This window comes from Typha angustifolia, chromosome 8 (assembly GCF_048772165.1).
Source record: "Typha angustifolia cultivar Huaian chromosome 8, ASM4877216v1, whole genome shotgun sequence".
In the NCBI taxonomy this organism is placed as follows: Eukaryota; Viridiplantae; Streptophyta; class Magnoliopsida; order Poales; family Typhaceae; genus Typha; species Typha angustifolia.
Window position 1 is genome coordinate 1,350,208 of NC_133246.1, and position 12,903 is coordinate 1,363,110.

General features: G+C 37.3%; 2 protein-coding genes across 2 annotated transcripts; both read right to left on the minus strand.

The window, feature by feature from the left end:
- Nucleotides 1-1,038: 1,038 nt before the first annotated feature.
- On the minus strand, nt 1,039-6,670 carry LOC140764821 (uncharacterized). The gene is made up of 5 exons (XM_073103611.1): nt 6,174-6,670; nt 4,619-4,728; nt 4,159-4,530; nt 3,037-3,727; nt 1,039-1,572 (listed from the first exon to the last, which is right to left on the minus strand). Exons 1-5 carry the CDS (start codon nt 6,397-6,399, stop codon nt 1,499-1,501), a joined length of 1,473 nt encoding a protein of 490 aa, XP_072959712.1. The 5' UTR covers nt 6,400-6,670; the 3' UTR covers nt 1,039-1,498.
- A 1,211-nt stretch (nt 6,671-7,881) lies between these two features.
- LOC140764823 (nascent polypeptide-associated complex subunit alpha-like protein 1) lies at nt 7,882-11,073 on the minus strand. The gene is made up of 4 exons (XM_073103615.1): nt 10,937-11,073; nt 9,993-10,074; nt 8,756-8,886; nt 7,882-8,673 (listed from the first exon to the last, which is right to left on the minus strand). Exons 1-4 carry the CDS (start codon nt 10,994-10,996, stop codon nt 8,341-8,343), a joined length of 606 nt encoding a protein of 201 aa, XP_072959716.1. The 5' UTR covers nt 10,997-11,073; the 3' UTR covers nt 7,882-8,340.
- Between the last annotated feature and the right edge of the window lie 1,830 nt (nt 11,074-12,903).

The window sequence follows — 12,903 nt, forward strand, 5'->3', positions numbered from 1 at the left end:
CCACCATCTCCTCCTCTTCCTCCTCAGCACCACCACTTCTTCCCTTGGGTCTTTGTTCACTTCTTCTTCCAAGTCTTTCGGGAGCTTCTCAAGTTTTTTGTAAGAGAGCTTAATGGAGGAAGCCATGAGTGTGACAGCCTCTAAGGATCGCTTAAGAAGGAAAGAGAGAGAAGTTGGATAGTTATCTAACTCTGTGAGTCAACCTCCTATTCATGGGAGATGTCATCTAATTCTGTGACTTTCTTTTGACATGTGATTAATAAAAGCATAGAGGGTTGGGAGGAAACTGTTACGGTGGTTTAAATGCTGGAGGGAGTTGGGTGGTGGAGTGGAGCCCATTCTGGTTGAAGGCCATGTGGTATGTATTAATGGTGATTTAAGCACATTAGTGGGGCTTATGTGGGCATTATTCTGTTGGCCAATCATACATAATTCATGGCTTCCATATTACAAAGATAGCTATCATTTATAGCATTGTAACTAAATTCTTGGGGCCTTCCAACTATTGTAGTTCTACTTGAGGAGAGAAGACCATGACAACCACACAGTTCGTCTCCAATCGAACGGCTCAAAAGTCAAAACTCAGTGATTACCACGAGAGGAGTTTTATATATATATATATATATAGAGAGAGAGAGAGAGAGAGAGAGAGAGAGAGAGAGTACACTAACAGCATGATAAGAATATGAAATTATCTTGTCAAACTCTCCACTCTTGCACAAAGTAATAATAGGCTTCAAAATCGTAACTTTCCTAAACATTTATCACATAATTTGATGCTATTTATTATCCAGAGTGCATAAAAAATCCTGTTAAATGCTACAGATAATTCATTCAATGTAAATATCTCTAATATTATTTCTCATATGGAAATTTTTCTAATATAAATATCAGATAAGCAATCAAACTAAGTACTTGACAACACATGGAATTTCACTTGCTACAAAATTACGGCAAATTTAACACCTTGATAGCAAACAAACAAAAAAAAGAACTTGGATACTATCTAGAATTACTGCATTATAAATGATGAGCCGATTTAACTGTTGAAATTGACACTTATAATGCACTTATTAATGGTTCCTGCAGAATGACGTGAGATTCATGAAAAGGAACTCTTGGAGAGAAGAAAGTACATGAACAAAAGAAGAAAATGAAAGATCATGCAAAAACGTTCCTCCAAAACTTTTATAGGAGGATGCGGTCCTTACTGAGCAATACACAATTCCTTTGCTACATTTCCGGCTAAATAGTGCATAGCAAAACGGCAATGTGCATTCACAAGGGCCTGCCACCTCTCTGGCTTTGACCATTCGACACATTCGCCAATTGCATTATACCTATATTTACATGCATTTGAAACTGTGAAGATGAGGTGCACCATTTTTGTGCACGAGCAGGTGAATAACTCAGCTCTTACGCAGCACTGGGGACTGCCGTTGCTGCACTTCTCGAGAACTTAGTAAGTAGACTCTAGAAGACAAAATGCTCCCGTCCTTCATAGTGAACTCAGTAACAAATACAGGAATGATGCAATGAACCAGTGAATTGTAGGTCGGCCTGAAGCAGAGGCTGCAAAAGTAAAAAGTAAGTAATTTAAATACAGAAGACAACAGTGCAAACTGATTAGAATTTAGAAGATGAACTTCCATCTCTGTAACATTGATCTAGTTATGTCAAAGCTTGGTGATTACAGTTAATTTAGTTGCAATAACATCATTTAGATCTTGAAGCCCATCCGTCAAAGGCAGGATTAGCATAAATATTTTTGGTTCCACTGTAAGATAAGAATAGAAGCACCGGGAGCAAACAAGAGGAGATCTTGGTACAGTAACCAAAGGCGTACATACTTTCAGATTAGAATCATTAATTTGCCTTTCACGCCACAATTAAGTGATGCCATAATTAAACAAAGTCTAACAAATATTTTGCTTGGTTAAGTTAATTTTTATTTCTTGCTTTTCATTTGAGGTATTTTCATGTGATTTGTAACTTATATGGTAAGATTTAGGCCTGATCTTAATATGTTTTCAAGACAGTAGCATAAGAGACCTGATCCATTATTTATGCTTAAACATGACATGAAATGAATTTTAAAAAAATCTCTAGGTGTAAAAAGCAAATACTGAATATGATATTATGAGCAATACCTCCTTAAATAATAATCACTTCTAGTACAAATTATATTACCTGACGAGCAGAAGTAAAGAAAGAACAAAGAGAAGACTAGAATCAGCACTTCTCAAATTCTGACTTAAGGCTACTGATTAAAACAAATGAAATTAATCCACCGATAACAACTTTCTTTGACTTTAAATTATAGTCAAGCGCATTAAGTATGACACACACACCCCTTTCCTTGAGAATAGAAACAGCATGCTCCTAAGGTATATGTCGAGATAACACCCACTTTTTTCCTTTGTTATCTTTCTTTGATAAGCAACAAAATAATAGATACCTATATTCCCAGTCCAATGGGTCTGGGAATATAGATATAATCAGGGGCATCATGTTCCCAGTCCAATGGGTCTGGAAAGGAATGATACTAACGTATAATAGATACCTATATTCCCTATTAAAACCTTTCTAACAAGAAGACATAACCTATCAAAAGCAATAACATCAATCTACATGATGCAAGAATCTTTGTTTCTTTTGCTTTCTGCTCCTTGTTTCAGACTGTGCGCAAGAAGATTTTGGTAACCATTACTTAAAATAAAAATCACAAGTTGGGTAAGTTCAAAATAGGAATCACATTAAAAAACTAGCAAAAAAGTTTCATCTGTAGTAAAGGATTCAAGGTTTGATCTGAAGAGTGTGCAACAATCTAAGATACACATTATTTTCACGATGGTTAGGAAATGAACCAAGAAATAAGTGAACTAAGGCAGAATCAGGAAAGCATTATTTATTTGCTACTAGGAGATAAACTAAACAGAGAAACTACATTAAATCAAATAATATTCAGAGTTTCATACTAAGGTCACTTACATAATATAAGCACTTAAGAACTGTAGAGGGACAAAAAGAACTCACATGAATAAGGCACAGGTGATGAAGGCCTTGCAGCAGGAGGCTTTGTTCTTGTCGCACTCTCACCTGGAGGTTGCACATGAGCAAAATATACAGAAGGCAGAGGAGATGCTGAAAGCAAGGGAGGTGCTGGAGCTGGAGGTTTTTCGTGCACATTGGGAATATATGGACTCTGTGGAACAGATGCAGGTGCAACAGATGGTGGAGGAGAAGCCACAGGAACAGCAGAATGATGTCGCGCACGAGCTGGTGCAGGAGCTGGAGAATGAAAAGCTTTCTTTGGCTTGCTTGAGCGTTTAAATTGGCAACCACTGGGAGCTGGAGTTTGATAACTAGGTTGTGGAGCAGGAGCCAAATAATTGTCATCTCGTCGTCCATGATGATGGTGGTGGTGGTGGTGGTGGTGGTGATGGTAGTGATGTAAAGGTTGAGGAGCTGGACTTGGTGAACCAGTGCCTCCAGTATTTAGGGAATGCTGAAGATAAGAGGAGAGATGGATCTGCTTTACTCTACCAAATACAGTATGATTCAAACCCAGGTTTCCTGAAGAAGAATTAGTTATTGTCTGAGCCAACTGTTTCAATCTTGGCAGGGAGGGTTGGTGATTTCCAACTGCAAGAACAATGGAGGTCTGAACAATTGTAGGAGGTACTACTGTTGAACCATCTAAATTTGTCAACTTAACATACAGATTCTGCATTACATGAAAAGAGCAGGTTAGTTTAAGAAATTAAAGACAGTAAATTTACACATTAAGCACCAGTAAAAGCTTCACAAGCAATCAACCCATTCAGAGTCACAATTCCTATAGCTGGAATAAATGCCTGCTCCAACATTTTAACTGGGTAATTCCCACTGGTCTGAAAGGTGAGACCCGTCCTGTTCTAATACCAGTACTAGATAGACAAGCCACCTTAATCAGATCACGAGAGGAGAAAAATCCTATACACTGTAATTGTCAATCCAGAATCCCTTTTTATCAAGATAATTTCTAGGACAGACAATCTCTTCACGAGTCTTTAAACTTATATACAACTATCAAATTTATATTTTTTAGCTAATAGACAGCAACAAGTGGCTCCATAATGTTAGATCAAATAAATGAACATGGATATAACAGCAGACCTCGTAGGAATTGAGAAGCAAACCCAACTTCATTTGGTCCTTCAGCTCATTGATTTTCTCTTCTACTTTGTAGATGGGGAAATTTAAAGTGAAATTGAAAAAAGCATGAGGTTTCTGTAGAAGAAAAGCACTCTGTGAAGGGATAATTGTTATTCCTCCAGGGTACTTTAGCACCTCGAAGAAGGATGAATTCCCAAACAAGGATGTAGTCAAGTGGAGAGTTGACTGCTTTGCCACCAAGGACATAAAAGAAGACTTGAGAATGCTAATCCACGTTGATGATATAGTTGAACCTTTTGGATAAGGCCAAACTCCAAAAACAACAGTTGTCCAGTTTGATCCAGTCACTGGCTCCAGGGAACTTACAACAACCTATCATGATACATGAATTAGGTAAGAACATGTGGTCAAAAGTCACAAAATGGAGAAAGACAAAATTGGAGTATGTAGTAGGACATACAGAGGAATTAGGAACACCAATTTCTTCAAAGATGTCAAATTCAAGTTTAGATATATTTTTATTCAGCTCGTCTACTGTCCTTTGCAGTCTGAAACTTGCTACTATATCAGCTGCAAATTGAGTTAAATATGTCAGAAGAATAGAAAATAAAATTAGCTAACTTAATAAGTAACACAATAGTGAAAGCAAAGAGTTCTATAGAACATACACAATATTACATCTCCAAAAAGCTAGGAACCACTATCTGGTCTAACAAACTATATATAAAGTAAAACAAAATACTAATAAGTCACGCTTATTCCATGTAGAGGATAGTACAAACAAAAGCCCTTTCATCAACAAATGCAAGTCCCTGAACCAAGATCACATGCATGAGCATGGAATCAGCATACTGATAAGGACCATTTGACAAACTAGTGTACAATTAAATGGACTGTAGGTTGCCGATGTCTTATCTGTAAAATGCCCAAAGCAAATTTTACAAAGGCAAGACTAACTTATTATGACTTATGAGAGCACATAGTTAGATACTACAAAGTATCTCCAACATCATTTAGCTTAGAGAAAGTCAAGCAACATAATCCAAGAATTTAACATGGGCAAATTATTCTCATCAGCTAATTCATATAATTGCACATATTTGATCAGCTTTTGTTCACTAGGTTAAATTTGCAGTAGCCTACTTGACTACCCAGCATGCTTCATTTTTTATTTTTATTTTGATAAAAACAGCCCAGCTTGCTATTGGACATAGATAATGCAACTTATTAAGTCTTCACCTATGAACTTTACTAATGACATACTTTTAGCTGGCTTAATTCGATCAATTTCATGTACCTGAGTAGTACCATAGATGCCAGCTCAATTGGTAGATATACCCTTGTCTGATTTATCAGCAAAATTAGCATTCCCAAGATTTCTCCATCACTTGAGTTGGAACTTTATAGTCTCACTGCCATACTTTGCATTAATACTAGCTCAAGATATTGAGAACAACAGAAGAAGCCCCCAATTCCCAATTCAAATTATATAAAATACCAAAAGCTAATTTCCTACTCACAAGTGAACCCACGACATGCAAAACAAGGCTTATCTTTACAATCCCCTAAGTTTAAGAATCTATCCAAATTAAGTCAAGACCTCATAAAAGTAGCAACCGAACAATTTCGTCGGCCATTTCGAATATATTATCACTTATCAGAGTGACATTAAGAGTCTATTTAATGCATGAACACTAATAATAGATATGGGATAGAATCATTCATATATCAAAAAACAAAAAACAAAAAGATAACCAAATGTCCGCTAAGGCGTAATAAGTACGTAACTTTTAGTAAAATGCAATTAATGAAGAGCCCAAATACTAGCTTCAGATCCCCAATTGCAAATGGGCATCAACCCAAAACAATTCACCGAAAAACCAAAAGCATAAGAAGAAATCAAGAAGAACAGGAGATCACCACTATCTAGGAAAGCAAAACCAAACTAAGATCCAGAAATGCAGATCCCAAAATAACCACTGACATTTCCCCACCCCATCGTCTCCGAACCCTACCATCCAAATCTAGGCCGCTCGGATGCCCGCGTCTTCCAAAGAACGGCGGAAGCCAGAAGACGGCGGAGAGCAGCACAGCGACGCCGAGGATCAGCACGGCGACGCACCGAACCTGCACGAGTCTCCCGCACCGGGAGCATCTACCGCCGGCCGCATTTCCGGGGGCCGAATCCGACGACGACGGCTCACCTAACCCCCCGGGCCGCTCCTCGTTGGCCTTTCCCATCGCCGCAGATCTCCTCCTCAGTCACCATCTCTCCCTCCCTCTCCATATGCCGCCATTGCCGGTATAACGAGATAGAGTCCAAGAATGAGATCAAGAACAAGAGCAGAGACCGAGATCAAGAACAATAGCAGAGATCGAGATCAAGAACAAGAGCAGAGATCGAGATCAAGAAGTAGAGTAGGGTTAGGGTTGCTTTCGTTCTTGAGAGAGAGAGAGAGAGAGAGAGAGAGAGAGAGAGGAAGGTGAGAGAAAGGGAGAGTTAAACTACACTAGCGGTACTGTCACCTCTCTTTTAGGTTATATTATTTTTCACGGGGGTTTTATTTGAATTTTGGGAAACTTTCATATAACACCTACAATTACCTCATTTTACGATTGCGATGCTACATTTTTTCCCACTATTTTTACAAATCACCCCCTCACTTTCTGTAAAAATAGGCAAAAAAATTTACTTCGATAGCCAGGGTGTCTTTTTCTTATTTTATCGCATAAATCATGGAAACGCAGGGATTGGAATCCGAAATTCGTTAGAATGTGGTGTTCTACATGCAAATATTTGTCTCTCTTGAGTTTCAAAATTATTGAAGATGGAGTTGGGGTGTAGGATAGAAAAGGTTCGGTGCGGGCGTAGGTTAGTGGGAGGAGGGAGGAATCGGAGGTGAGATCTCGTGACGTGGGGTCACTTTTTCTCGTGGTTTCTTTCGCGGAAAGGGATGAAGATGCGGGGAGTAATCACAAAGGGGCATCGAATGGTGTTTAATTACATATTTGCCATCGGACCGTTGGCGGAGTAATGTGTTATGTTTGTCTTGTCGGTGAAGTTAAAATATCATATGATAAATTTGTAACTAATATCATAATTTTCATACATTATACTTCTATCCATAATAATGCCCTCTTATCTTTTCTTTTTTTTTATGTGTTACACATCATATACTTTCTTTTTGATATTATTAATAAATCTAAGGTTCTAATTCATATCTATCGAGAGAGACTTCTTCTTCTCTGGTGCAACTAGAAAATATAAAAATGCTCAAGTCAAAGTCTATCATCATGATGTCATGAGTTGTATTCTGCAAACAATGGCAATTGAAGTGGCTTGCATGTGAGACATATCTTGTTATAATAGTATATCAGGCACCATATGATGTCTTGGGAGTAAAAGGAATTTCCTATTGGTGGGGAGCTGTGATACTTAGCTGTGTGGTTGAACTAAGGTTGGTTAACAAGATAAACTTTATGGTGAGAGAAAAGTGCAATGGAGGTGGCTTTAGATAAGAAAAATATATAATAACTTGTGAGAGAAAGAAGAGTAGGTTGGTAGAACAACACCAACTTAATGGACAGATCAACTAAAGGTTGACGTTAGCTTTGATAAATGAATAATACTCGTGTAAAAAGGATTCAAACAGATGAGACAGATCCAAATATCAAAGATTGTGGATGGAAACTAGAAGATCTATTAAGGGATAGATAAAGAAGGACATAACTCTCACATGAAAGTTATTAATTTAATCGAGCTATTGTTACATTAAGGACGACAGCATTCGGAGGATTCACCCTCTTGTGAACAAAGCAAAGCACATCACAACAATGAAAAGGGCTTTTCATAAAGAAATTCTAATATGACTCACAACAGATGATCAGAATTAAACGAAATTGTGAGTCACTAGCTTGAAATTAGACAAACTGTGATCTGACTATAAAACCAATCTGCTCTCAATATTTGGCATTCATTCATCTGGAACAGGGAAAAAAAAACCAGCAGTAAGTATTTGGAAGTGACGAAAATGATTTGTGCCCTATTACTGTTATAAAAACAAAGACAAGCGAGGAGCTAATTTCACCAACATAGATAGACAAAGTTTCCAGTCTATGCACCCTCAAATAAAACACAAGGAGAAAAACTTGAGCAGCTATGGAAGATTAGGACTCCAAACACTAAGTAGTAAGATCCATGATTGCAGTGACTATGTCACCATCTGCAGCTTTGAGTGCCTTGACAGCCTTAGACTTTGAAACCCCGGCCTGTGTCATCACTAGTTCAATGTCCTTAGGCTCAACACCTGTGTCATCAACCTCTTCATCATCTTGGGCCGTAGCAGATGTCTCAGGTTTCGAGGTCACATGGCTCGGATCAGGTGCTTTGAACTGTTCTGCAGCCTGTGTCTGAAGCTGAGAGCTCAGATCCTCAATCTTTGCCTCCCCAAAGATAACATAGGTGTCGGAAGTCGGACTCTTGAAGACATCCGGCTTGGAGATAACAAACAATATCTGGAAGGCAAACAAAGTTTTAGTAGTGAGTGGGCATAACACTTGCAGGATAGATATTAGAAAAAAATTCCACAAAGCTTACATTCTTGCTCTTCTTTACGGTGACACGACTGACGCCAGGAATGGGTTTCATGCCAAGCTTCAACATGGCTTTCCGGCTCTTCTTCTCACTTCTGCTTTGCTTTGATCTTCCACTAGCATCACCTGATAGTCCTGCAAGTAGAAATCAATGAGCAAATACACTTTATGACTACCAACATTTAACGCAAGAAAGTAAAGAATCCTACGTGTTCTTCAAATAAAAAATAAAGGAAAACATGCTCAGACATGGTTCACCAAGAATACATGATTATGTATAGCTGGAGGCTAAAACGTTAAATAGATAATAATAAATAAAAAAGGCTGCAAAGCAAGAGTTATATAAAGGGCTTGCAAAACATGACCCATTGAACTGATCATCAAAACTGCATGATAGTGCATCACACATAAGAGATAATTAGCTCTTTCTCCCTAAACCAAACTAACCATTTAGGTAGATTCCACTAAACAAGGCTGTCAAGCTTGGATCGAATGACACAGGCCCAAATAAGATGACACAATGGATTCATGTACGTGAACCATGACAAGTAGCAATACCTTGCTGACCAGTAATGAAGATGAACATTCTGAAGTAGGTTATGAAACTTAATTATGAATATTCAGACTTCATAGAGGTATTGCTACTGCTACAAAGAAGAATATGTCAAAAAACTTCTTTTTAAATCTCATATAGGTGAAAGTTGGCCTTTGATGAACTGATAGGCTCCAATTATGATGTCTTGCTGACCAGTAATGAAGATGAACATTCTGAAGTAGGCTACGGTACCTAATTATGAATTTTCAGACTTCATATAGGCAATCTTGGCTTGGAAAACAAAGATATAAGTGCATGGCCTTGCCAATTGACAGTGCAAAAGGTATGAAGACTGAGCCAATCTCCTGAATCACTTCAAATTTCATATCTTTTTGAAATGACCCATTAGAAATACATGACCTTGCTGGTTGAAATTGCTTTTGATGCAGCATTTCAGATATATATATCATATTCTCATCTGCCAAGAAAACTGCCAAAGTACTAAGCAGTTTGCTGGTTTTCCTAATCTTTTTATTTCCAGATACTAAATCTGGAAGTCCATTTTCCAGACTACATAGCCTGCACATAAGTTTTCTTGATTAATAAAATGGAAGGGTCACATAAAGTCATTTTCCCACTTAATTTGTCTTGGTCTTCCCACAAGATAGTCAAGAAAGGTTTAGTGCGTAAGAACATTTTGACTTACCCTCTGCATCATCGTCATCTTTGTCATCATCTTCATCGTCATCTTCATCCTCCTCTTCATCTTCCACAACAGGCTCATCAGGCTGCAAAGATTTAAAATATATTTATATTACTTGCAGTACATATTTATTTGAGCACCATTGGAAAGACAAAAACATAAAGTACAACTTCAGAAGTTGGATGAAATATTTGGTAGGTTTCAATGTACCTAAGCATGTCGATTTATTTAGTGAAGGCCGCTACGAGCCCCCATGCAACCAAGCAAACGGTAGCATAAAAGCTACCGTAGCACCATTGCCAAGCTTAGCACTGGGCAGATGGCTTAGACAACCTCACATTGTGAGGGCCATGAATGAGATAAGGGTTACAATTTAGTACCTGGTGTCAAGGCAACTCTGTTTATAAGTGTAGGAGGTTGGGTATTATTCACGTGATCATCTAGTACTTTGGAATGGGTTTATTTTGACAAAACTAGGACTTCTCATGAAAAGAAAAGAAAAAAGTAAATGAAAGATATAAAAGAAAGTTTGCTTTTTTATTGACTTACAGATGAATTACATCTAATTCAGGAACTTAGCTAGCTTTCTACTTACACTGGACTACTTCTCCGCTTGCTTCAAAGTAGGTCACCTAAAGAAGGACGTTATTATACAAAATAACTAGATAGTTGAAATCACACTTCTTGATCTAGTTTCTTCATACTCCAATTCATATTTCCAACCAAACAGCTAGCTCATCTGTCAATAAGATTTCATTACTCCAAGCTCAATAAATTCCCGCATGATCCTTCACTGGATATATATACGGAATGTTTCGAATCTTACAAAATTACAAAAGTTTCCGAATCAAATTTTCAAATAATGATATTAAATCGGACGTTTGTTTCTATGTAAGTGGAAAATAAAACTAAGAGTACTTAGAAGATAAGAAGGTGAGAGAGCTCACATCGATATGTTGCTGCTCGAGATGAGCGGCGAGGAGCTCCTCTTGCGTTTGGGCTGTCATGGCGATGGAACGGGAAGAAGAAGAAGAAGAAGAGAGAAGCGCCGCTAAGATAAAAACCCTAGATGAAACCCCAAACTCCAAATGAGAAAAGACTGCGACGAGAAGGCGGGTGACTTATATAGCTCGGCCAAATGGATACCAAAATTGCAAAATTGCCATTATCCGAACCGACGGCCCAATAAGGCTTTATTTATTAATTTAAAAAAAAAAGGAAAAAAAATATATATATATATATATAATTATACACAATAGACGGAGATGATAGACCGCCTAAACTATCATTTATTTTCATATAACCTGAATTTATTTGTGACAATAAATCCTTAAATTATTAAAAATGTCTCAAACACTCCTTTTATTATATGTTTACTCTTATATTTTGAAAAAAAAAACATTTTAGTGGTTTAGAAAATTCATGTCACAAAAAGTTTTAAGAGGAATATATGAAAAATGATAACAGTTCAAAGGATTTAAGTATAATTATTTGATTTTTTTTTTAGCAAATGTATAAAATCTTTTATCACCATCCTCTACTTCCTACTAGGAATATTTCTACATTTTTCTCTACTAGATATTGGATCTCATCTTGTTTTCTTGTTCTCCTCTATGGGGGTATGTCGCATGAGAAAATAAGCAGCAGTTCTGTTGTCTAAACCTATTAGCAGGGTAAAAGTAAGATACAGAGCATGATCCTAAATTTTGTTTTCTCTTGCAGAACAACAAATAATTATCTTAAAACAGAGAGATGAGAAAAGGAGAATGAAACTGTAGGTTCGAACAAATTATTAAGTTGTTACACAAACAAGTATTGAAAAGTAGGAACTTCTCATCTGTCATCCTGAGCACACAGTCCGATTATGTTGTCTATATATCAAATATATGTACTATTTTTAAGATTCAAAGGAGAGTAATAGACGAGTTGCCTTTGGATCAGGTCAAAAGCCTCTTATATATCTCAATCACAAAAAGGTCAAAATAATCCTTAAATGTTGTCCAAGTTGGCTTTGGAAGAATCGCAACTTTATAAGTGCATCTAAACGACCTAAAATGTCTTCAGATGCTCCTAAGAGTTTTTTTCTTTTAAAAAGAAAACATATATAATCTCTGCCCAAGCTATTCGAACGCAAGGGTCACCTCAAACATTACATTTTCGTTAGATGTTGTCCCAACACTGTGCATTCCAATTACATTAGCCCACTCTTAGAATAAAAATTAGGACAAGATTTCTGCATATTTTAATTTATCAAGAAACTATACAAGTATATCATAATCACTCTGACTGAATTGAGATCCATTAGATCTAGAAGGCTATAGCGGCGGCAGCGATTGCAATGGCGACGACGAAAAAGCTTGCAACAGGATTAAGATGAGACAGTGAATATGTGATCTAGTATGAGAACTGATCACAGACATACATTTGACTAAATGCTGGACTCTAGAGAGCGGATCAATAAACTCTTTAAGAAAAAAATAAGATGTTGTTTAAATCTAAACATATCTCCCATAAGGCATGGGTAATCTGCTTTCACAGCCACATATAAATACATATGGCATATTACAAACGGAACTAAGAAAGTTATTGTTAAAGGAGAAAATTCTGAAATCAGTATCAGCGCATATCAATCAAAATAACCATTGTAGACAAGCTTGGTAGAGGAAACCTTTTCACAAACTCCAGGTGTGGGAGAAGTTAAATGTGCCAACATGGCAGCGAAAAGTTATATCGACTCCATATCTGGCAATATGATCCTCCCGTCCTCCACATGAAACAGATTAGACACATTTAAAAGGAACAGGAAACACAAATCTGTATGATTTCTCATAAAACCTCCAAGAAATCCAGATCACAAGAATAGAAACCCTAGGGTCACCTTCATGCTGCACGGATTGGCATTGGCCCGGTAACA

Excerpts from the sequence above, each read along its gene's own strand:
- LOC140764821 (XM_073103611.1), bottom strand. The coding sequence starts at position 6,399 with ATGGGAAAGGCCAACGAGGAGCGGCCCGGGGGGTTAGGTGAGCCGTCG. Across the intron at positions 4,729-6,173 it reads GAGCGGCCTAGATTTGGATG|CTGATATAGTAGCAAGTTTC; the intron begins GTAGGGTTCGGA and ends CTCAATTTGCAG. Across the intron at positions 1,573-3,036 it reads ATCACCTGTGCCTTATTCAT|CCTCTGCTTCAGGCCGACCT; the intron begins GTGAGTTCTTTT and ends TTACTTTTGCAG.
- LOC140764823 (XM_073103615.1), bottom strand. The coding sequence starts at position 10,996 with ATGACAGCCCAAACGCAAGAGGAGCTCCTCGCCGCTCATCTCGAGCAG. Across the intron at positions 10,075-10,936 it reads TCGAGCAGCAACATATCGAT|CCTGATGAGCCTGTTGTGGA; the intron begins GTGAGCTCTCTC and ends AAATCTTTGCAG. Across the intron at positions 8,674-8,755 it reads CCGTAAAGAAGAGCAAGAAT|ATATTGTTTGTTATCTCCAA; the intron begins GTAAGCTTTGTG and ends TTTGCCTTCCAG.